Consider the following 22,833-nt stretch of genomic DNA (forward strand, 5'->3'; position numbering starts at 1 on the left):
GGGGGGGGGGGGGGGGGGGGAGGGGGAGGGGAGAGAAGAGAAAGAGAAAGAGAAAGAGAGAGAAAGAGAAAGAGAAAGAGAAAGAGAAGTATCCTGGGAGCAAAGTGAAGAAAACATTTCAAGAAGCAGAAAGTGGGCTTCCCTGGTGGCGCAGTGGTTAAGAATCCGCCTGCCAACGCAGGGTCACAGGTTCGAGCCCTGGTCCGGGAGGATCCCACATGCCACGGAGCAACTAAGCCTGTGTGTCACAACTACTGAAGCCCATGTGCCTAGAGCCCGTGCTCCACAACAAGAGAAGCCACCGCAATGAGAAGCCTGTGCACCGCATTGAAGAGTAGTCCCCGCTCACCACAACTAGAGAAGGCCTGCGCACACCAACAAAGACCCAACGCAGCCAAAAATAAAATAAATAAATTTTTTTACAAAAGAATGATAAAAAACAATTAAAAAATAAAATTAGAAGAAAGCTAAGTTGGAAGGACAAATTTTATTTAAAAAAAAAGCAGAAAGCATTCAAATGTGTCAAATGCTGCCACAAGGCAAGATGGGAATGAGAATTTTCCATCACACTATTTATTTATTTATTATTTATGGCTGTGTCCGGTCTTCGTTGCTGTGTGCAGGCTTTCTCTAGTTGCGGCGAGCAGGGGCTACTCTTCGTGTGGTATGCAGGCTTCTCATTGTGGTGGCTTCTCTTGTTGTGGATCACGGCCTCTAGGCATGCGGGCTTCAGTAGTTGTGGCACGAGGTCTCAGTAGTTGTGGCTCATAGGCTTAGTTGCTCTGCAGCATGTGGGATCTTCCTGGACCAGGGATCGAACCCGAGTCCCCTGCATTGGCAGGGAGATTCTTAACCACTGTGCCACCAGGGAAGTCCCCATCATACTATTTAGAGAGATGGATATTTTGGGTAACCGTGAAAAAAGGCACATTGGTGCAGTAGGTAGCACTGAAGTCTCAGAGGAATGGGATGAAGAGAAAAAAAAACATTCTTCAAACACACCAAAGTCTGTCCCCACCTCGGGGTCTTTACAGATGCTAGTTGATCGTCCTGAAACACACAGTCCGCTGGACCTTTCCATGCACCTGTACCTTCTTCATTTCAGGGCACAAGTCACCACCTCCAAGAGGCCTTCCTTCATCACTCTAAAATAAGCACTCCTCCTTACTAATTACTCTCTAGCCCCTTACTTAGCTTTTTAAAAATAGTACATAACACTACTTGAAATTCCACGATTTCATTTATTTGTTTGTTTGCTGATTTCCCCCACAAAAATACAATAAGAAAAGGAATAATATGTACAAATACTTCTTTTTAAGAACAACTTGTATATTTTTCTAGGTGCATGAGTCCTGGCAGATTTTCCAGTACAGCTGTCCCTTGGTATCTACAGGGGATTGTTCCAGGACTCCCTGTGCATACCGAAATCTAGATGCTCAAGTCCCTTATATAAAATGGTATAGTATACCTGAAGATTTCAGGTATACTATATAGGACTGGATTAAATAACAATCTTCTCTTTAAGGTATCTTTTTGTATAGTAGTGAAAATACAGTTACCATATGGTATACATTTTTGATGTCCTAGAAGTATCCCTGCTACTTAATTTTGTTCTGGGAAAGGGACATGGCAAGTAGGCGATTGAGAGCTGGGTGTTTTGGAAGATCTATTAAACCAACAGGCAGGCTAAAAAAGTCAGTGTGGCCATAGGGCTAAGAATGAGAAAGCCTCCTAGTGGCATCACTGTGGACACTGAGCAGCTGCATAATTACCTTCTAATAAAGTGAGCAAAAAAGAAAGGAGAATGAAAAAAAGGTGAGGTTAGGCCTACTGTTAAAAATACTTTTCAGTGAGAGCAAAGCTATGAAATATTTATTGACTGTTCACTGTTTTGAGCACATTTCAGAGGTCAATGGAATGATTCTAAATGCCTCTACCTACTAGAGCTGAAAAACAGACCATTTACATTATCTTCAAAAGAGTCTTTCTAACACCTAAAACAAATAATTCATTTGACAGACATGTTCTGAGTGACGATTATGTGCTAGACACCTTTTCTAAGTGCTAGGGATACAGCACTAAACAAACCGCATGGCTTTGGAGAGAAACAAAGTAAATAAGTAAATGAATTCATAATTTAGAAGTATCATAAGAGCTATCTATATAAGTACTTAAACCATGATAAGTAATTTGGAGAAAAAGAGACCAGAAAAAGGAGATAAAGACGTAAGTAACTCACCTGTATTCACTGTAGGTGGCCTGTTTGTTTTATGACAGAGTAGATTTTCTAATGTAACAAGGTTCCTTTATAATCAGTGTTCCCTTTATAAATATTGCACTTTATAAGATATATACTGTAACTTCAATTATTCTCAATTATTAGTATATCTCCACTCTTAGAATATATTATTATTTATATTTATAACTTATTTGGTGACAAGATCTTGGTCAAGAACATAATCTATAATGAACTAACACCAGGCCTTTTTAGCTAAACACAATGAACTTTGGGATATTGCTTTATGAAGGTTTTGAGGAACGTATCTTGGGGGGTTTTTTTGTTTTTTTTTTAAGTGAAGCCCTACTAAATTGTGAAGCTTCCTAACAGTGAACCAAGGATTTCAGGTGGCAATAATTTTCGGTTCACTGGTCAGCCCATCCTAAATTCATATAATGTAAATCAAATAGAAATAGCCTAAATCAAATAGAAATGTTGGTCATTAGTGTGACAGCCAAGATGTAACAAAGCTTGACTCTGTTTTCCTATATAACTTGAAAAAGTATAATAGAAAACTAAAACTCTTGGGAAGAGCTCATTTCCAATTTAAAAAAGGCATCTGTTTTACGAACTAAAAATGTGTACATACTATTTCATTTTATTATGTTCTGGTTGCCTAGCACTTCAATTTGGATAAGAAAGCTTATAAAACATAAATTGAAGGTTTTCACAGAATAAAGCTTACCTTCAGGCTGGTATGAGAACGTGGTTGACTTAACTCCTGAAATTTCCATTGCTCTGATCCAGGGGTCTCGCCACCTTTCTGAGTGTCAGGTGTAAGCAATCCATCTCCAGCAGGTAACGGGAAAATCCCTAATGATATAGGGCGTTCTTTTCTATTTGGAGAGGGGAGAAGAATTAAGCATTAATTCGTTTTTAACTGTTATTCATCATGACTGTAAGTAATAAGGCTGGGCTGTCACTGCTCCAGAATTATCACTCTTAAATAATTCTGTCTGCCTATCTGAACAAGCAGACTTACCAAAGAGAAAGGACAGAGTCTCAGAAGCTAAATTAGCCCCAGGGAATCAACTAAGAAAGGCAGTAAAATATAGTTTAGGAAATCTTATTAAGTTACTGATGAGTCCCTTACCCCAACTCCTGCTTTTAGACTTCCCAATTCCTCATGTTAATCCCTAGATATTTACCATGCCTCTTCAGGGTATTTCTTTTCTGCCTAGAGGAAAATCAATATATGGTCTAAATCAGGGCTACTGATTAAACGGTAAAAAGAACATGTGGACCAAAAAAATGTTGCCTGCCATTTCAGTAAACAAACAACGTTGCCTGCCATTCAGTCATCAGCCACTGCAGCCAGCCCTGACGGAGGGCCCTGAAGGGAATTCAGGATGGAGAAAAACAGTATACTGACCCTAGATAGTTAAGACGCATATCAAAGGAATAATTTCAATGAGCCCAGACTCCTGCATGTTCCCATACATAGAAAAGCATTAAAATCATTAACTTGAGATGTCTGTCTTTTGGGATTAGCAGAAATCTTTTGATGTTCCACTATATGTTGTTTTTTATCTATTTATTTATTTTTCTCAGCAAAAACTCCTATATATCCTGGTTCCTCCCTTTGCCGGTTTGGGACGGTTCCTCAGAGCTATCTGAGAGGCTGCCCTGCTGGGCTATAGTCCTTAGTAATGTCTCTGAATAAAACATTAATTCTCAACTTTTAGGTTGTGTGTGTGTGTGTGTGTGTGTGCGTGCGTGTGTGCGTGCGTGTGTGTGTGTGCGCGCGCGCTTTCAGAGTTTTATCCCCTAAAGTAGGAAAGCTGTATTGTTCTACAGAACCAATATCTGAGACCCTTTCCACCACATTATGTATGAGAAAACAATTGTCAGTTTCTCCAAACAAGGAGGCCAAAAAATTCTATGAAAGACTGTAGAGTTTCCAGTGCTTTGTGGGAAATTCCAGTGAACAAGAGTTTCAATTTTAATAATAGAATTTTAACAAGAAACACATCCTTTGTTAATGCAAAGGACTTTTAGAGGGTAGAAATAAGCCTGGGTCATCCTGGGTCATTAACTCAAATGGAAATTAGCAAGAAATGAGACACCAAAGGTTTGGAGCTTCTAGGAACCATAGTGCTGCCGGTAAAAAATGTAAGTTAGAACAGAAACACTGAGGTTATAAATAAGTAATATAAATAAATAATAAATTGGAAAATATTCAGTTTTTCTAAATAAGTCTTTATTCTGTAAGCTTATTTTCATACCAAGAAACTTAAGCCACTTTTGAAATGTGCCCTCACTGAACACAAAGGGTACACTGCTTTCATTCCTAATGACAATCAGAAAGGATCAGTACAACTGTCAAACACCTCCTTAAAGATTAGGTGAAGCAAAAGGGTTGAGAGACTGCATTTTATTAAAGTTGTAGGCACAAGGAAATAGAACAGGACTTTTCTCTATCAAGAGTTAATTATTTATAACTTCTTCACACTTGGGGTACTTTTCCTATTTGATTTGGGAGGAAAATTCAAACGCATGTAGGCAGCATAATAAAAGGCTAGATTTTAAAACCAAATCTAAGTTTGTCTCCACGACCTGCCAGAACAACCAAATAACAAAGTAGTCGGCTATTCTTTCTACCAGTTACTCCCAAATGCTGGTTCAGCAAGAAAGTTGTCATAAGTCCACAGCGAAGAGGCATTATTTATTATATCCTTACTGGATAACACAGAACACGTTATACACATACATGCTTCCACATATCATAGAACCTGTTCTTTCTTGAGAATGATTTCACCCCCTTGCCACATCTTTTCTGCTTGATTTTAAAATGCCCTTTATTTCACCAAATGATGGTGACAACGATTGGAAATTTTGGGTGGGGAACGTACTTTGGGAACTGAAAAATCTAAGGGTCTAAGAGCTACTAGAGATTATTTATTGTTTTTTAACATATCTTAATGACTTTAGCAAAAAGTGACCAGGAATTTAATCAGATGGAAGTTAATGGAAGGCTCTCTAACCCCAAGTGCAAAGAAAGACAATACAAACTTCATTCGAATTCATCACACTGCCAATGATAAACAAAATACAGGCCAGTCATGAGAATTATCTTCCTTTATGAATGACAACACAATCATTTTCACACATGTTAAATACTGGAAAAGTTGGGGGAAGGAGTCAGCTGTGGGTCCAAGTTTTACTTTCCTACTCCTGTTAAATACTAAATCTACAATCCAAAATATAAGGAGAATTCAAACCTTTGTACTGCTTATATTTATCCTTCAGAACCTGCTTGACAGGGAGGGAATTTTTCTTCGGAGACTGATAGCTGTCAAGAGGGTCAATGATGCTCTAGGTTACACTGTTCCAACTCTGGAAAAATTGTATTACTACACACATCTTTTCTCTCCTTTTTTTACTGACAAACTACGTAAGACTTGGCGGGGAGGGAGAAGGACATGTAATTGTGCACGTTAAGTAGAGTCCTATTTTCAAAAGGAAACTCCGAAAAGTGAACATTAGTCCTGTACTATATTGGCATGCATGTTTGATACTCTATATATTAAACGCTTCGGTAAAACTCACAAAAGAAACCAAAGAATGAAATACATGTGGGAAAATATCAAGTGGCAGATTTAAACCCCAGGTGTTTCAATAATGCATTACTATCTAGAAACAAAGCTATCATCAGCTATCAGAATCCTTGTTACATATTTTTTAAAACTGCCATATATCCATTTTTAAATTGGTTATTTAAATGTTATCTTATGTGCATAAATAACTTTGCAAATATGTTTTGAAACAGCTTTATTATTCCCATTTAAAACAAATAATAATTAATAAAATCTACTGTACATATTATAAAGAGCAGTAAAAAGGTTCCATTTGTTCAACACCCACCATGTGGCAAGCGCTCAGATGGATGATTTATTTACATTATCTCATTTAATCCTCATAAGGAAATAGGAATTATTTTCCCTGGTTTCAGATTAGGAAAAGTGATACTCAGAGACTTTAGGCACTAGTAATCAGCAGAAATGGGATTCAAAGTCAGGCCTGTTTTGACTTCAAGACCCATGTACTTTCCTTGGAACTACCTATTTCTTGACAATTTAATCTTAATATTAAAGACTGAATATGGAAGACTTTCTTCAATCAGATCAACAGCAACTTTTATGTCAAGGAACTTTTTGAATTTAATCATAAGTTATTTTATGAATAAAACAGAGCTAAAATAGCTTTGCTAAAAATGTAGTAGATATAAGTGACTATGAAAATTATTTACTTGTTTAATTTACAATATATCTTGTGACTGATTGAATACAAAATAATCATCTCACGTGTTATTTAAAACGACCCAATGGGGTAAGAACCTCAGAGGAGGAAACTCTGGCACAGAGAGTAAGCACCTTGCCAAAGGCCCCACAGCTCGCATGTGGCAGAGCGTTTGTAGCCAGGCAGTCTGACTCCAAACCTCTCACCCACTGCACAGCACTGCATGGCACAGCACTGCACTGCATGGCACAGCACAGCACTGGCATCTTAAATGGGACGGAAACCTAAGCCAGCCCTTTAAGACTAATCTTATTTTAATAGTCTAAATATTCTTGAGTCAAGGTATTTTTCAATTTCCTAAAAGCCTACATATACATACATACAAATACTTTATGTATTAAAATATACACAAGTAATAAGATTTGCTCCTGATTTTTATAAAATCAGGAAATAAAAATGACCAAGTACCTAGTTTTAAGACCATATTTGAAATTTAGTTTTTGGACCTTAAACTAATGTTGAACATGAATGGACCTATGAATAAAAAAAGAACACATTGAGGGAATTTACTACTTTAAGTCCACAATTAGGAGTTGAGTTTTAAGTAAACACTTATAAAAAGCTATACACTATGAACCCTCATTTAAAACGATGCACAAATCAAAAATCTCAACAAATCAATTTTAGTTTGATGAGTTAGAAAACAAAAGAAACCAAAACATTAAATCTCTAAAATACAGAAGATGGTTCTTAGAGCGTGCAAGTAGAGTGAAGAGCAGAAAAGCTACAGAGATTAATGACTACCCCCCACAAGCGGGCATGGATATTTGTCACCCAAGTCTACAAAGAAAAGGCAACATCTGACAAAACAATAGTGAATAGGCTCTGTAAAGCTTTCATAACTTTGATGTGTAAATAATTGGGGGAAAAAATGAATTCCTTGCCCTAAAAGGTTTAAATCCTTTTGCTTTAAAATATATTTTGTTTCAGAAAGAAAATATTTAAGTTGTCAGTTCCCATGAGCTGCTATCAAAAACTGCAAAAACTGCAAAAAGGATGCCTGAACCTCCATCAGTCAAAGGATAGTTGGAACAAAATAAACACCTATGGCCTGTGCCTAATCAACTACAAGTCCCACCATAAAAGATTATTTGCTCCTAAATATTCAGATACTAAACGAAGAGACTGTGCAAATTTAGACCCAATGCTCGACTCCTGCTCTCCCTTTACTCTTTGAACACTGCTTAAAACAAGACCACACTGATCTTGTACTTGTGTATAAGTACAATCTGAAAATCTTTTTCTTAAGTCGGTGCTTTCCAAACGCCAAGCCGTATCCCTAAGTGATAGCCCATAAATTACTATAAATAAGAAATGAAATCTCAGCTTCAATCCATTTTCCATTGTTTCAATCTGCAACAGAAATGGTTACAAAGAAGACCCGTGAAGCTAAAAATTCAAGAAAAACCAACTAAACAGGGACTTCTAAGAGAGACTAAAGTACCTGAGTATCCTTGGTAGGTTCTGCGTCAGAGCTGGCACTCCGGTAGAAATAGAAAAGTGCACAAGCAGCAAAACAGAGAGAGACACTAAGATAGCAGAATTAATGACCACCGCCCCGCCAACAAAGCCAAACACAAACAGCAGCATGCATCCAGGACTCATGGCGCTGTGCTGGCATGGTGAAACACCGGAACCAGGAGGCCTACACGGGGGCCAAAGGGGTATCTTTGTAGTGAGGATCTGTCATTCAGCTGCTGCCACAAAAACAATGCCATCAGCAGCAGCTTTCCACTCCATCCTGCAGCAGCTCCGAAGCGATGACGTCATCCCGCTCTCCCCACCTCATAACCATAGAGCTGCTGCTCCTAGCATTTATGCAGCAATCCAGAGCAACGGCAAGCCTATTAACTGTTTTCCTCTCCACTAAGAGTCCTGGCTTAGCTCATTGGCTACAGTGCTTGGAGATCTACATAATTTATTCACACTCCCACATCAAACAGAAGTCTTAGCTACTAACCCTTTCAAACATGCCTCTCTGTAACAAAAAGGACTTTTAAACCAATTATACAGGAGAAATGAAAATTTTTCAGCATTCTCACAAATCAGACAATTTTAAACCTACTGTAATCTTCATTAAATATCAGAAATCAATCAAAATACCTCGATATGTTGCCATATAGCATGGCTCACAATTTACCTCTTCATTAGTGAAAGCTGTTCTGTTTTTCCATGCTACTCTCTCCGGTAGCATTCCAACTACAGTAGAGCTTTTTGAATCAGCTTAACTATTGTTCCAGGATTAAAGAACAGAGAGAAACAGAAACAAACAGATTATTTTACTACCCTTTTTCCCAAGGCAAAAATGTATTAAAAAGCTTACCTAATTCTACTATGAGCTGTGGACTCTAGTTGATCACCCCCTGAGAGCTGATGAAGTTTTGTTCTTTCTAAGTGTTCCATATAATTATGGATCATCTATTTTGAAGAAAGAAAAGAATACACAAAATTTTAAGACTAATACCTGGAATAAAAACATACTGTTTTAGCAAGGGAAACCTTTTAATATAAATTTCTTATTTATCAGACTACAGTTCCATGTAAAAGAATATTAAGGATGAAATTTTCTTTTAACAGCAAAGGAATATGCAAATGCTTACATTTAAGGATGCTAGTGCCCGCAAAAGTAGCCAACATCTTGCTTAGCATAGCAAAAAAATTTTTTCGAACCCTGGCCACGCTTTCACTGCTGTGGCCAGGGTTCGATCCCTGGTCGGCGAACTGAGATCCCGCAGTGGCCCAGTGTGGCCAGATAAATAAATTTTTTTTTTAAGTATGCTTTTGTTGTGAAAATTTTACTTGGCATGCATGCATATACAAAAATTAAGAAGTATGTAAATCAATTTGAAACTGTTGTTTACTTCAGATAAACAAAAAGATGAACTCTGATGCATGGATTAAGATGGGTAATTCTATCAAATCAAATTTAAAAGAATCAATCAGGCTGTTCCCCAATTAAAACTAGCCCAAATAAGAAATGTATCAGACAAGGAAAAATTAATACAGAATCACATGGATATGGTATATGAAAGTATTTTTAAAACTTTTAAATTTAAAGATTTTCTCTTTACCACCATTTAAAGAACAGTTTTGCAGAAATACAGTTTTCGTCTTTGTGTCCGTGAGTCAGAAATAATGAGCTGTTTCCTTCTTGTATCAGGGAAAACTTTAAGGGAAAAAATTTAAATGAGACTAGTATAACAAAGTGATGGTTGGGCCAAATAGATACCAATTTAAATTTTCAAAAGATTTTAGAAAATCTAAGTCAAATTCTTTTATAATGGAGAGTGATTATATGAATTTGATTCATTCAAATGGAAGAATCTAAGTTTCTTTAAGCATTCAAATGAATAGAAATCTCCCCTAGACTGCTTTTATAATAATCTATTGATATTTATTCAATATAGACAAATAAAAAGATTAAATAAAATGCAAAGATACAGAATCAGTTCTACCCCAAATAATGCATTCTATAGATTGATTCTTGTCTTAAATGAATACGTTAAAAATGTTTTAATTTAGAAGATGTTGAATTCCAAACCTTCTTCAAATGACTGACCCAAGTAACTATTTCTGACATACCAAAATGGTCTACATAATGAAATTGGTTTCAACCCAATTAAACTAACACTTAATAGGACAGAACAACAACAACAAAATGGCAGCTAATATTTATTGAGCACCAACTACAAATCAGCCAGTGCATGTACATTGTTTCAATTAATCCTCACAACAACAATATGATTTTCTAGATAAACTCCAGTTTAAGGAGGTTAAAATAACTTGCCCAACTTGACCAGCTAGTTAATGATTAACTGTGCTCTAACTGTCAGTTGGCTTTGTGGCCAGAACTCAGGTCCATCTGACTCAGTCATCAGAGTAGTTAAGCATTACAGGACTCATGGTGTATCTGCCCTTTCAGTCAATTCTGGAGGCAGGCAATAAGTTCATTGTCCTTTCTTCCTCACTCCCACAAGAAAACCCCACATCCTAAAGCATTTCCTGATGTCTGAAATAAAATATGCACAAAAAAGTAGAAATAATAAATTGTACATAAAAATTTAAGTTTTAATTACAGGGCTTCACAGAGTAGCTCTGGGTTTTTTTTAATAAAAAACTGAGTAGGGGGCAATGCTGCCAGGTAGAAAAGAGAGGTAGAGTAAAATAGGATACGCTTTAGATAACCTACTATTGGGTCCACCAGCCCCATCCCTCCTTATCTCAGAATGGCAACTCTCAATTTTCTCCGGAAAATTAATTAACATTAATTCACACATATCCAGGAGTCAATTCAGCAACAAGTAGCTGGAGTCATGAAGAAGGGTCCCAAGCACACTGTTTAGAACATCCCAACTCCCCTCCCACTTAGAGAAATCTTCACAGCAGAGGTTGACTGTCAACTTTGGCTAAAACTGAAATGCAAGGCAATAGTTATTAGAAAAGCAAGGCAAAAATAGAGGCTTTGAAGACAAGTGGCATGAATCCTTTTAATTCTGTTGGCCTTGAATCCATCCATATGCAGCTCAAAATCCTATAAGTATATCCACAAAGCCACTATTCTTAAAGTGGTTGAGATGGCATAAAACAAAGAGGCAAAGAAAATTTTCTAGTGCATTTAACGTCCATGTGTTTCATAACCTAAAAGCATTATTGAAAATTCAGGCAAGGGAATCAGACAGACCCAGGTTCAAATCCAGTCACATACTAGCATGGAATTTGGGACAAATCACTCCATCTTCTCTTTCTAAGCTTCAATCTGTAAAATGAGGGTGGATTATAAGAATTTACTCAGAGGATGAGATGAAAATGCATTTAAACAGTCCCTGATGTAAGAACGGGGTTCAAGTTTTTAGTGATTAATATAACAGTATGTATATTTCCTCCAATGCCCTCTTCAAGATATGTCTTCTTTCAAGCAAATTCAGTAATGTGTATAAAATTTTGAAGTTAATTAGAGAACAGTTATTCACATTACAAAAAGAGCCAGAGACTTCTCTTAAGCAGCAAACAATGCTTTTGATAAAAGTGCTTTTAAACAACTTTTTTGTAGCCTATAACAAAGGTTACCTTAGTTAGAAGTAACAGTGGAAAGATTAAGGTTAAATCCTTCAGACTTCCTTTCCCTGAAGGTTTTCAGAATTTACCTTTAAAGGACACCTAGTTCTTTAGCATTGGATAGCTATTTATAATTGCTAATTGAATTGTATTTCTAGTACAGCTGTATAAACACAGAAAAATGTGGGCTAGAATAGAAAAGACCCACATTTTAAAGCAGCCATATCTGTGTTATATAAACCTTCCTTGAGGCAGAACGAAAATACAGAGAGCCTATCAGGGCAGAGGATAGAAGCTGCTTAGGACTAAGGGTGGGGACCCTATGAAAATGCTACATGTAAGATCTGCCTTGGTTACTAGAGAGACCCAAATCTCTGCCTTGGTATTTAGGATTTTCCTGAGATCTTTTCTTCTTCCTGGGCTGTCCTTCTCTGAAGGATCAGAAATAGAAAAATTATTATATCTTTTCATTTGAAATTAAGATGTCAGGTTGCTTTTTCTGCTGGAACACATCTTCACTTTTGCTAAATACGTATATGAGAGAAAATATGAAATTTCACTTTACAATGATTTTTTTTCTAGACTGCATATTTTATACATATTTCAATTTAACAATCCTCAACTATTACAAAGGTTAAAACTTCAGTGAAAAAACAAAATGACTATTCATTATTCATCACTATCAACTATTTATGGCACATAAACCTATTCCCCCAAACATGCTTATAATTATCAGCATTGATAAGCACTACCAGTACAGGGCATTGTTCAGGCACTGAATTGAATGGTGTGAAAAGAACCAACAATAGACCTTTAACAATCAATTGTTCTTTAACAGTCTTAATATCTACCAAGTATCTGTCTTATTAAAATGTGGTTATTTTTTACATACTGAAAAGGCTGCTGTGTAAGCTGTTCCTGTTTTTCAAGAGCTCTATGGTTCCAGCCCTCTGTGGCCAATCTTTTTCCTCCACCACTAAATATCAATTCTGTGACACTTCATGCTTAGTGTGTGGTTATGTAAGTTAAAACAGTAATAATCAAACCTCACATGTCAGGAAGAAATTCCAACACCTCCCCAAGAAAGTGTTAAGCACACTAGTCTCCAAAGCAAATGAAACTGAGTGTGGTGGGGTTTTACATTCCTTAAAAGCAACAATATAGGTCCCTACCAGAGGCAGGATAAGAGATCACCCAAACTAGTGAAAGGAAAATGGAAGCTGAAGACTGGAACCATCTGTATCATGGGAAAGACTGGACTAGCAAGGGAAAGAGAGCAATTATTTTTTTCAGGTAACAGTGCATGCATCTATGAAAATTCTATTTATTTAGGTATGTGAACCCCAGAATGACCATGATACACAGAAACAATTTTCACATTAAGGAGATAGAAAGAAACAAAGGAAACATATAAAAAGGCTGACAGAAAATCATAAAAAGAAGGTTAAAAAACCCTCAGGTACATTTTCTAAATTGCTTTGAAGAGATTATGTGCTAGAGTTGTTCATCTAAAATACTGAAATTTCATGCAGAAAACCTCTTTTAGAGTCATTTTAAGACATTATAATTTATTTGTTATGAGCTTGATGCAAATAAGTCCTTTATACTGTATTATAAATGTAGAGGCTCTGACCAACAATTTACCAATCCATCATTTCCCAACAGGTAACAAAACAAATTATATCTATTCTCTCATATTAGTATCACGTATACTTTTTATTATGCACACATTAAGTTTTTACTTAACCAGCCAAAGACACAAGTATTGGAACTGCCTTAATAATTACATTATTCTGTGGCACACTAATTCACCACATGAAAACTTAATGCCAGATAAAAGACATTAAAAGTCAACATTTGGTAACTAAGTACATGCTACATGAAATTTAAAGTCTTCTCAAAACAATCCCCAAGGATTATACTACTAGCTGATTTTCAAAGAGAAATTAAGACACAATTTCTAAGGTTAATTTCTGTATCTCAATATTAGCATGGTAAGAACAACCTAGAAACCCACCTCTGTGTGTCTTTGATGTAATGCATTATATTCCTTCTTCAGTTCTGCTTCTCTTTCTTCAAGTCTGCTAACTGAAATTAAGATACATACACTTAATCAAAACAAAATATAAGAAATTCACTTGAAAATTCTATCTTTAAAACTTGGAATGGGTTATCCATAATCCTTGATAACTTCAGGACTCATTGCTCCATATGAAATTCTTCACAAAGCTAGTGACCTCGTTTCATTATCCTTAATAAAACTTTTGGAGAAGGAATAAACATAATTTTTTAAAAAACTAAACAGCCGATTGCTTCTCCTAATATGTATATGTTTATCAGGTCATCCCCATATAAGTAGGTTTTTAACATGATATAGAATTACCTCTTGGAAAAACACTTTACAAATCTCCTCATAGAAGTTTTAACCTGGGACTAGGGTCCAAATCATTGATTTCTAATATTATTCCAGCTCTTTTTCACTACTGAGCAGTATGTGAACATGTCACTGTTTATAAGTACTTTCTCTACTTCAGGTCTTAATTTCAGGGACTCATCTTCTTTTATTTAGCTCCCTCTGCTGATGGAGTTTGTGTGAGCCACTACGTGGCTCATGGAGCACAACTTTGATACTTTAAAAAAAAGTTTTAAGATCCCAATATATAGAATGTCAGAACAGGATTTCACAGGAAAGAATGGTATCAGAGAGGAGTGATTCTGAGAGAAGATGGAATCCAAGCAGGACCACGAAGAAATTACAGTACCCAAGACAGATAGTGATGACAGTAGAGCAGGCAGGCACTGTTATCACAGAGAACGGAACACAAAACTGTGGAGGTGGCAAGGAAGAGGGGAGACCAGCCAGCCTGGAGGAGCCCATACTGGATAAGGAGCAGTGGGAGACAGTCTGCTGGGGAGAAGTAAAGCTGGTGCTAAAGGAGCTTGTCAAGATACTCATTTAAGTCTGTCTGAAAGCATGAGAGCAGTTGTAAATGATCTCTTGGTATAAGGGTCAGCTAGCTATAAACATGCAAGGTTGTTTGTAAGTGACAGCCAGTGACTGTGTCAGTTGGCTGTAGAAGTAACTACTATGAACTATAACAGCACATGCATGAATGTTTTCATATGCCTAATATTAACACACCAGACACCATACATCACATAACTTGTGCTGCCTGGTAAACTCATTTTTGGTTTGTGTAGCTTTGTTTGAATATATTGAAAATATACCATTAATTAGGAAACCTGTAGCTTTGACTTTTGATTTGTTTCTAATCAAGCCTATGTGTTGGCTCATTAAATTTGCAACAGTCAGTAAACACACTACAGGATCCACAGAGTCACACTTTATCGTGCCAGGCAAGGTTTGAGGACATGGGCTGCTCATCTTATCTTGTGGCTGAAAGCAATAAAAAGCAAACCTATAAGGCAGCTGTCTTGTGATAACACAACAGATACTGAAACCATAATAAATTTTAGTGTAGCTTCTGTGATTTTTATTTAAAAACAGGAAATCCAAGCAACTTACCAATTAAATTAATCTAAAAGCATAATCCTAAAGCTACTGAGTGAACCATAAGTATCTTTAATTGCTCATCTGTGTGAATCAAAATTTTCCTGGTATTGTGCAACCAAAACAAAAAATTGGAGGCTGAGACTAAAATAAAATTCCAACTATCATCCATAACCCTCAATTTCAGATTTGTGCTCAACAGTAGAGCCCCATTACTCTTGTCAGCTAACTTGGTATAAATTCATAAGATAAATTTATATCACCATCACTACCACTACCACTAACAGCTAACATTATATAGTACTTGTTATGTAACATGCACTGTCCTACGTACTTTATATTAACTAACTTGAGCCTGACATTAACCTTATGACGAAAGTTTAATACATTTCATTTTAGAGATAACGAAACTGAAGTAAATAGGGGTTAAGTATCTTGCCCAAATTCACAAAGCTAGTAAATGGCAAAACTACAATTCCTAATGGAAGAGACTAGATCCAGAATCAGCTTTTAATTACCATGGTATTCTGCCTCTCAAGAGATACTCTTTTAATCTGTTTTATATATTGGAGTCAACTTTAAAATTTCACTTTGGGGAAAAAAAGTATAGAGAGTACTCCTTTATTACTTGAAATAAAAACCCCTCTGTCTGGAAAGAACCTAATCACAGATACTACAAAACTCAAAGTTATCAAACTGCCAAGTAAAATATGTACCCAACTTTATTAATCATGATGAAATGCATATTAAAGCCCAAATGTGGAAATTCCCAGGTGGTCTAATGGTTAGAACTCTGTGCTCTCACTGCCGAGGGCCCGGGTTTGATCCCTGGTCGGGGAACTAAGATCCCATAAGCCAGGTGGCGTGGCAAACAAACAAACAAACAAACAAAAAAGTAAAACAACAAAATGCAACACTACTACATACCTGTCAGAATAGCTAAAATGAAAAACAGTGTTGGTAAGGAACAAGTTCTGGTAAGGAACTTTTATACACTGCTGGTGGGAGTATAAATTGGTACACCCAATTTGAAAACTGGCAAGATTTAATAAAGTTAATATTTGCCAACCCTATGACCAAACAAGTTCATTACTATGAAATATGCCTACGTGTCCACCAAAAGGCATTTAAGACAATACTCAAAGCAGCACTATTTGTGCCCCAACCTGGAATCAACCCAAATATCCACCAACAGCAAAATGGATAAATATTCATGCACTGGAATACTATATAATAATGAGAATGAGGAAATTATTGCTGTACACAACATCATGGACAAATCTCACAAACAGGATATTGAGGAAAAGCAGCAGAAGCAAAAGAATACAAAGTTCATATACATACATAACTAATCTAAAAGTAATCTAATGTGTTAGAAGTCAGGATAGTGGTTACCTTTGGGGAGGAGTTATGACCTGATGAATTTACTGTGTATACAGCCCAACCCCACCCCAGTCCAAACATAATGTGTACCCATTCACACAAGCACTTTCCTTGGCTTGAATACTCATCATTCTTTATGTTCTCTGAGAACTCCTATAAATTCAACATATAGCGCAGGATTTAAACAGACTATTCAGAACCATAACAAATAAGCTGTATTGATTCATCATTAAAATGTACAGGGAGATGAGGAAAAAATGTTACCAGATTGGAGAATTATAAAAAAAAATAGGGCTTCCCTGGTGGCGCAGTGGTTAAGAATCGGCCTGCCAATGCAGGGGACACTGGTTCAAGCCCCGGTCCGGGAAGATCCCACATGCCGCAGAGCGGCTGGGCCCATGAGCCATGGCCGCTGAGCCTGGGTGCCCGGAGCCTGTGCCCCGCAACAGGAAAGGCCACAACAGTGAGAGAGGCCCACGTACCACAAAAAAAAAAAAAAAAAAGAAAGAAAGAAAGTGAAGACAATACAAATAAATGGAAATATATACTGTGCTCATGGGTTGAAAGAATTAATATTGTTAAAATGTCCTTACTACCCAAAGCAATCTACAGATTCAATTCAATCCCTATCAAAATACCCATAGTGTTCTTCACAGACTAGAACAAATAATCCTAAAATGTGTATGGAACCAAAGAAAATCCCAAAGAGCCAAAGCAATCTTGAGAAAGAAGAACAAAGCTAAGGTATCATGTTCCCTGACTTCAAACCATACAACAAAGCTATAATAATCAAAACAGTATGGTACTGGCACAAAAACGAACACATATTATCAATGGAACAGAATAGAGAACCCAGAAATGAACCAACACTTATATGGTCAATTAAACTATGACAAAGGAGGCAAGAATATACAATGGGGGAAAGATAGTCTCTTCAATAAATGATGCTGAGAAAACTGGACAGCTACATGTAAAAGAATGAAACTGGACCATTTTCTTACATTATATACAAAAATGAATTCAAAATGGATTAAAGACTTAAATATAAGACCTGAAACCATAAAATTCCTAAAAGAAAACACAGGCAGTATGCTCTTTGACACTGGTCTTAGCAATTTTTTCTTGATGTATCTCCTCAGGCAATGGCAACAAAAGCATGGATAGACAGTGGGGATATATCAAACTAAAAAGTTTTTGCACAGCAGAGGAAACCACCAACAAAACAAAAAGGTAAGCTACTGAATGGGAGAAGATATTTGCAAATGATATGCTGGATAAGGGGTTAATATCCAAAATATATAAAGAACACATAAAACTCAATATCAAAAAACCAAACAATCTGATTAAAAAATAAACAGAAGACCTGAACAGACATTTTTCCAAAGAATACATACTGATGGCCATTAAGCACATGAAAAGATGCTCAACATCACTAATCATCAGGGAAATGCATATCAAAACAACAAGGAGAGGGGCTTCCTTGGTGGCACCGTGGTTCAGAGTCCACCTGCCGATGCAGGGGACATGGGTTCATGCCCTGGTCCGGGAAGATCCCACATGCCACGGAGCAGCTAGGCCCGTGAGCCATGGCCGCTGAGCCTGCGCGTCCGGAGCCTGTGCTCTGCAACAGGAGAGGCCACAACAGTGAGAGGCCCGTGTACCACAAAAAAAAAAAAAAACACAAGGAGACATGATTTCATACCTGTGAGAATTGACTATTATCAAAAACAAAAGAAATAAGTGTTGGAAAGGATGTGGAGAAAAGAGAACCCTTGTATACTGCTGGTGGGAATGTAAATTGGTATAGCCACTATGGAAAACAGTATGGAGGTTCCCCAAAAAATAAAAAACAGAACTACCATACAATCCAGTAATTCACTTATGAATACTTATCTCAAGATAATGAAAACACTAATTCCAAAAGGTATATGCACCCTCATGTTCATGGCAGCATTATTTACAGTGGCTAAGATATGGAAGCAACCTAAGTGCCCATTAACAGATGAATGGATAAAGAAGATGTGGCATATATATATACATATATATATATATATGAAGTGGAATATTGCTCAGCCATAGAAAGAATGAAATCTTGCCATTTATGACAACATGAATGAACCTAAGAGGATATTACCCTAAGTGAAATAGACAGAGAAAGACAAGTACCATATGATCTCACTTATATGTAGGATCTAAAAAACAAAAGAAATACAACAAAACAGAAATAGACTCTTAGATACAGAGAATAAACTACTGCTTGCCAGAGGGAAGGGTGGTAGCAGAGGAGTGAAATAAGTGAAGGGGATTAAGAGGTACAAACTTCCAGTTATAAAATAAATAAGTCATGGGGATGTAATTATAACAAAGAGAATACAGTCAATAATATTTTAATAAGTTTGTACAGTGACAGCCAGTAACGACTTAGAGTGGTGATCATTTTGTGATACATAAAAATATCAAATCATTATGCTGCACACCTGAAACTAATATATTTTAAGTCAATATACTTCAAAATTAATGAAATGGTAATAAGCTTCTCTAGCATAAGTATTATATACTTCCATCTTCCTCTTCACTCCAGTACAACTACTTAGTCTACTTACTTGAGGCCCTAAAATAATTTATTTCTCTATCCCATTAAAATTAAATAGGTTTTGGGACTTCCCTGGTGGCAGAGGAGCTAAGAATCTACCTGCCAATGCAGGGGACATGGGTCCAATCCCTGGTCTGGGAAGATCTCACATGCCACGGAGCAACGAAGCCAGTGCACGACAACTACTAAGCCTGCACTCTAGAGCCCACGAGCCACAACTACTGAGCCTACACACCACAAATACTGAAGCCCGCACACCCTAGAGCCCATATGCTGCAACTACTGAAGCCCGTGTGCCTACAGCCCATGCTCTGCAACAAGAGAAACCACCACAATGAGAAGCCCATGCACCGCAACAAAGAGTAGCCCCCACTCACTGCAACTAGAGAAAGCCTGTGTGCAGCAACAAAGACCCAACACACACACACACACACACACACACACACACACGCACAAATTAAGTAGGTTTTTTTCTTTTGTATAGTTACATCCAGATGTATTATACAAATCAAAACAAGACCACTAATATATTACCAGTTAACTAGTAGACAACCATATTCAAAAGAATATGATTCAAAGATAGTTCAAATATTAAGTTATCTACTTCTCCACTTATGAACTAGTAACTAGACACATCAGGATGCCAATGAGAAATCCAAGGGATATCTTCCCAAAGTGGATGTTCATTGTATTCAACTCTACAAAACTAGGTAGGCTTTCAGACAGCCAAGGAAGAGTTTTGGTTGATTCTAGTTCTGAGACCAGCAGGATAAACAGGCAATTAAAGGGGTCGGGGGTGGCCATAAAATGTAGTATATAACCATATAATGGAATATTATTCAGTCTTAAAAAGGAATTAAGTAACGATACACGCTACAATGTAGATGAACCTTATGCTAAGCGAAAGAAGCCAGTCACAAAAGACCATATATTATATGATTTCATTTATATGAAATTCCAGAATAGGTAAATCCATAGAGACAGAAAGCAGATTAATGGGTACTAAGGGCTGAGCGAAAGCCAGGAACCATGAGTGCTAACAGGTATGGTGTTTCTTTTTGGAATGATGGTGTTCTGGAATTTGATAGTGATGATGGTCGTACAACTTTATGAATATACTAAAAACCACTGAATTGTATACTCTAAAATGGTGGATTTTATGGTATGGAAATTACATTTTTTTAAAGGGGCAGGAAGTGTCATTCAAAGTCTATTCCTTAACATAAGCATCGGAAAATTGCATCTCAATTTAACAGTAACCTATTTTTTTAAGTAAAAGTCAGGAAGTTAAGGGAACAAAAAAGAAAATCTCAACACTTAGTAAATGTTTGTTGAATAAATGAATGAATATTCAGTGAAGAGTTTTAAAGCAATAATAAAAATTAAACCAGAGTAACCTTGAAGTTATTAAAAAATCAGATGAGAGTACAAATCATAAATGCTATATTTTCATTAAAGTTTCCTCACCTTCTCTTCCTCAGGTTATTCACAGCAGAAAGAATAGGCACATGATTGCTAAGCTTTAGTTACATTCCCTCCCTTGCCTCAACACTTGAGCAAAATCATGTACCACCTACTAAGGCCGTTAGGCTAAGGCAAAGACTAGCCGATACTAACCAAAGCAGTTTCTCTTTCTCTTGGGACACATAGCTAGACTATACATCCCAGCCTCTGTAAGTGAGCTTCTAACTGAGTTATATAGCCAATGAAGTAGAAGCGAAAGCTATGTGTGCTACTCCTAGGCCTGGCCCAATAAAAACCTTCCACACACAATCCTCCATTCTCTTTCCCCTTCCTCCAACTCAATGTAGGTATGACAAACTCAGAGCAAAGTTGGAAAGGGCCTGTGTCTCCAAAGGAGCCACCCATGTATCAGAAACATCCAATTTAAATTTCACATAGGGAGGAAATTCCCTGGCGGTCCAGTGGTTAAGACTCAGCATTTTCAGTGTTGTGGCCTGGCTTCAATCCCTGGTTTGGGAAGTAAGATCCTACAAGCCGCGCAGTGCAGCCAATCAATCAATATAAAGAAAGTAAGAAGTTTCACATGAACAAGAAATAACATAACATCTGAATCATTATATATGTCTTTTGCAGCTTGTTTGCTACAGCAACTAGAGTTACCTTAACTCATACATTAGCTTGTAAACACACATTAAAAACCTTCTAAAAGGCATTCTAAATTATCAAAGGCGTGTCACTTCATGGTGCTTAAGAATAGTTTATATCTTTGTTATTCTGGATGACTTTCTGAATGTTGTTTTGGCCATTATTTTCTCCAACCTAACATCTCCAGCAAGTATCTTGACAGAAATTATCTATGTCTTCCCACATTTCATGTTTTCTTTATCTGTACTGTGATTCTGAATATTAGTATTATGTTTTTAGGTGTATGAGTTAACCACCAAGATCATATAAAACAAATTCAGAACCTCTCACTCTTTTCTTAAAATACTTACATCAGTACAACAACACAGTCAATGGACTCAAGTTTTCTCAAGGCCTAAGTCACATGAGATGGTATAGTGTTTAACTGAAAAGTACCTTTAAATGCTGGGAAGAGCCTTATCTTCAAAGTCCTGTATGCCACCCAGTAATCAGTAAGGGGAAAAGAAAGAGAAGTAGAAGGGAAGGAAAAGTTGGGAAAGAAAGGCCCACCAGGGCAAAGATGGTAGACATCTCCCCAAACCTCAAGTATCATAGAGTTAACCTATACCTATACTGTTGTATTATATCTGAAATGTTTAAACAAGAAAAGATTGTTTCTTGTTTAATAGTTCCCATGTGAACCCAAACCTCAAAATGATCTCAGGAAAAATCCTCAAATCATATGATTTTACTCAAACTAGCTACAACCTGAGATTAACTTGAAGTAAACAAGATTCTGCTCACCCTTCCTATCCCCAAACAACAGATAATCTGCCAATTTTTTTAAGCTGCTAATATTCTAGGGAGAAAAAAAAATCAAACAAATCAAGGCATTGAAAACAATAAGGGGGTGGGGGAAAGATAAAAGAAGAATCAAAAGACTAATTCAAAATGTTCCCCTTATAATAGCTAATGAAGATACTTCGGCCTCATTTTAAATGCTCTTTCTTTCCATTCATCTTTCCAAAGAGCAAGAGGATATGATTAAGGCAGGAAGAGCCACCTGCTCTACCTGCTCAAAATCAGAGCTTACCTCCTTAGATTGATGGCCTTTGCCAAGTTTGGAACACCTTCCATCTCTGTTGTCTTCTGCCCCATCAGACTGCTGATAGGCCTATGGGGGGAAGAAAGAGAAACAGACCTTCTAGAATGCCATATCCAACTCGTTATTTGCCTTCTCAAAAGGAGTCATCAGTTCTTACTAATCGAGGAAGGCAGATAATCCAACTGTTACTTGGCCTCAGAAGATTGACATTGGTCTTTCAGAAGCTTTCCTTACACAAGTTAGCATCAAACGTCTCAACAGGTAAGCAAGAATCAAGTGCTCACTTAAGAGCAAATAAATCACAGACACAACCACATCAAAACAGCAATAAAAACCTCTGCTCTGCCAACTAAGTCCTTCACCATGTCCCTAAACTTAAAAAGATTTTTCAGACAGACATTATATGCCACCTAAAGTCTATGTAGGGAGAGTCCATGCTTTCCCTCAGCACATATTCCTATGTATCACCTTCAAGGTCAAGAAATACTTCCTCATGATCAACCAAAAACAACAAATTCATT

At 37.0% G+C, this 22,833-nt stretch overlaps 1 protein-coding gene across 5 annotated transcripts in view; it reads right to left on the bottom strand.

The window, feature by feature from the left end:
• SPAG9 (sperm associated antigen 9) overlaps positions 1 to 22,833 on the bottom strand; it is a 95,733-nt gene that overhangs the window by 61,243 nt on the left and 11,657 nt on the right. For 2 of the 5 annotated variants that reach the window (XM_024742562.1, XM_024742573.1), the window contains 3 exons: positions 13,650 to 13,720; positions 8,901 to 8,995; positions 2,964 to 3,114 (listed from right to left, as the gene is read on the bottom strand). In XM_024742562.1, the coding sequence (XP_024598330.1) occupies positions 2,964 to 3,114; positions 8,901 to 8,995 (246 nt within the window). In that variant the 5' untranslated portion in view covers positions 13,650 to 13,720. Of the gene's footprint in view, positions 1 to 2,963; positions 3,115 to 8,021; positions 8,393 to 8,900; positions 8,996 to 13,649; positions 13,721 to 22,300; positions 22,382 to 22,833 lie in introns of those variants that run through there. The other 3 variants (XM_024742567.1, XM_024742549.1, XM_024742558.1) reach the window with 3 other exon arrangements.

The sequence above is a fragment of the Neophocaena asiaeorientalis genome, unplaced genomic scaffold (genome assembly GCF_003031525.2).
Source record: "Neophocaena asiaeorientalis asiaeorientalis breed wild unplaced genomic scaffold, Neophocaena_asiaeorientalis_V1.1 scaffold1, whole genome shotgun sequence".
Taxonomy (NCBI): Eukaryota; Metazoa; Chordata; class Mammalia; order Artiodactyla; family Phocoenidae; genus Neophocaena; species Neophocaena asiaeorientalis.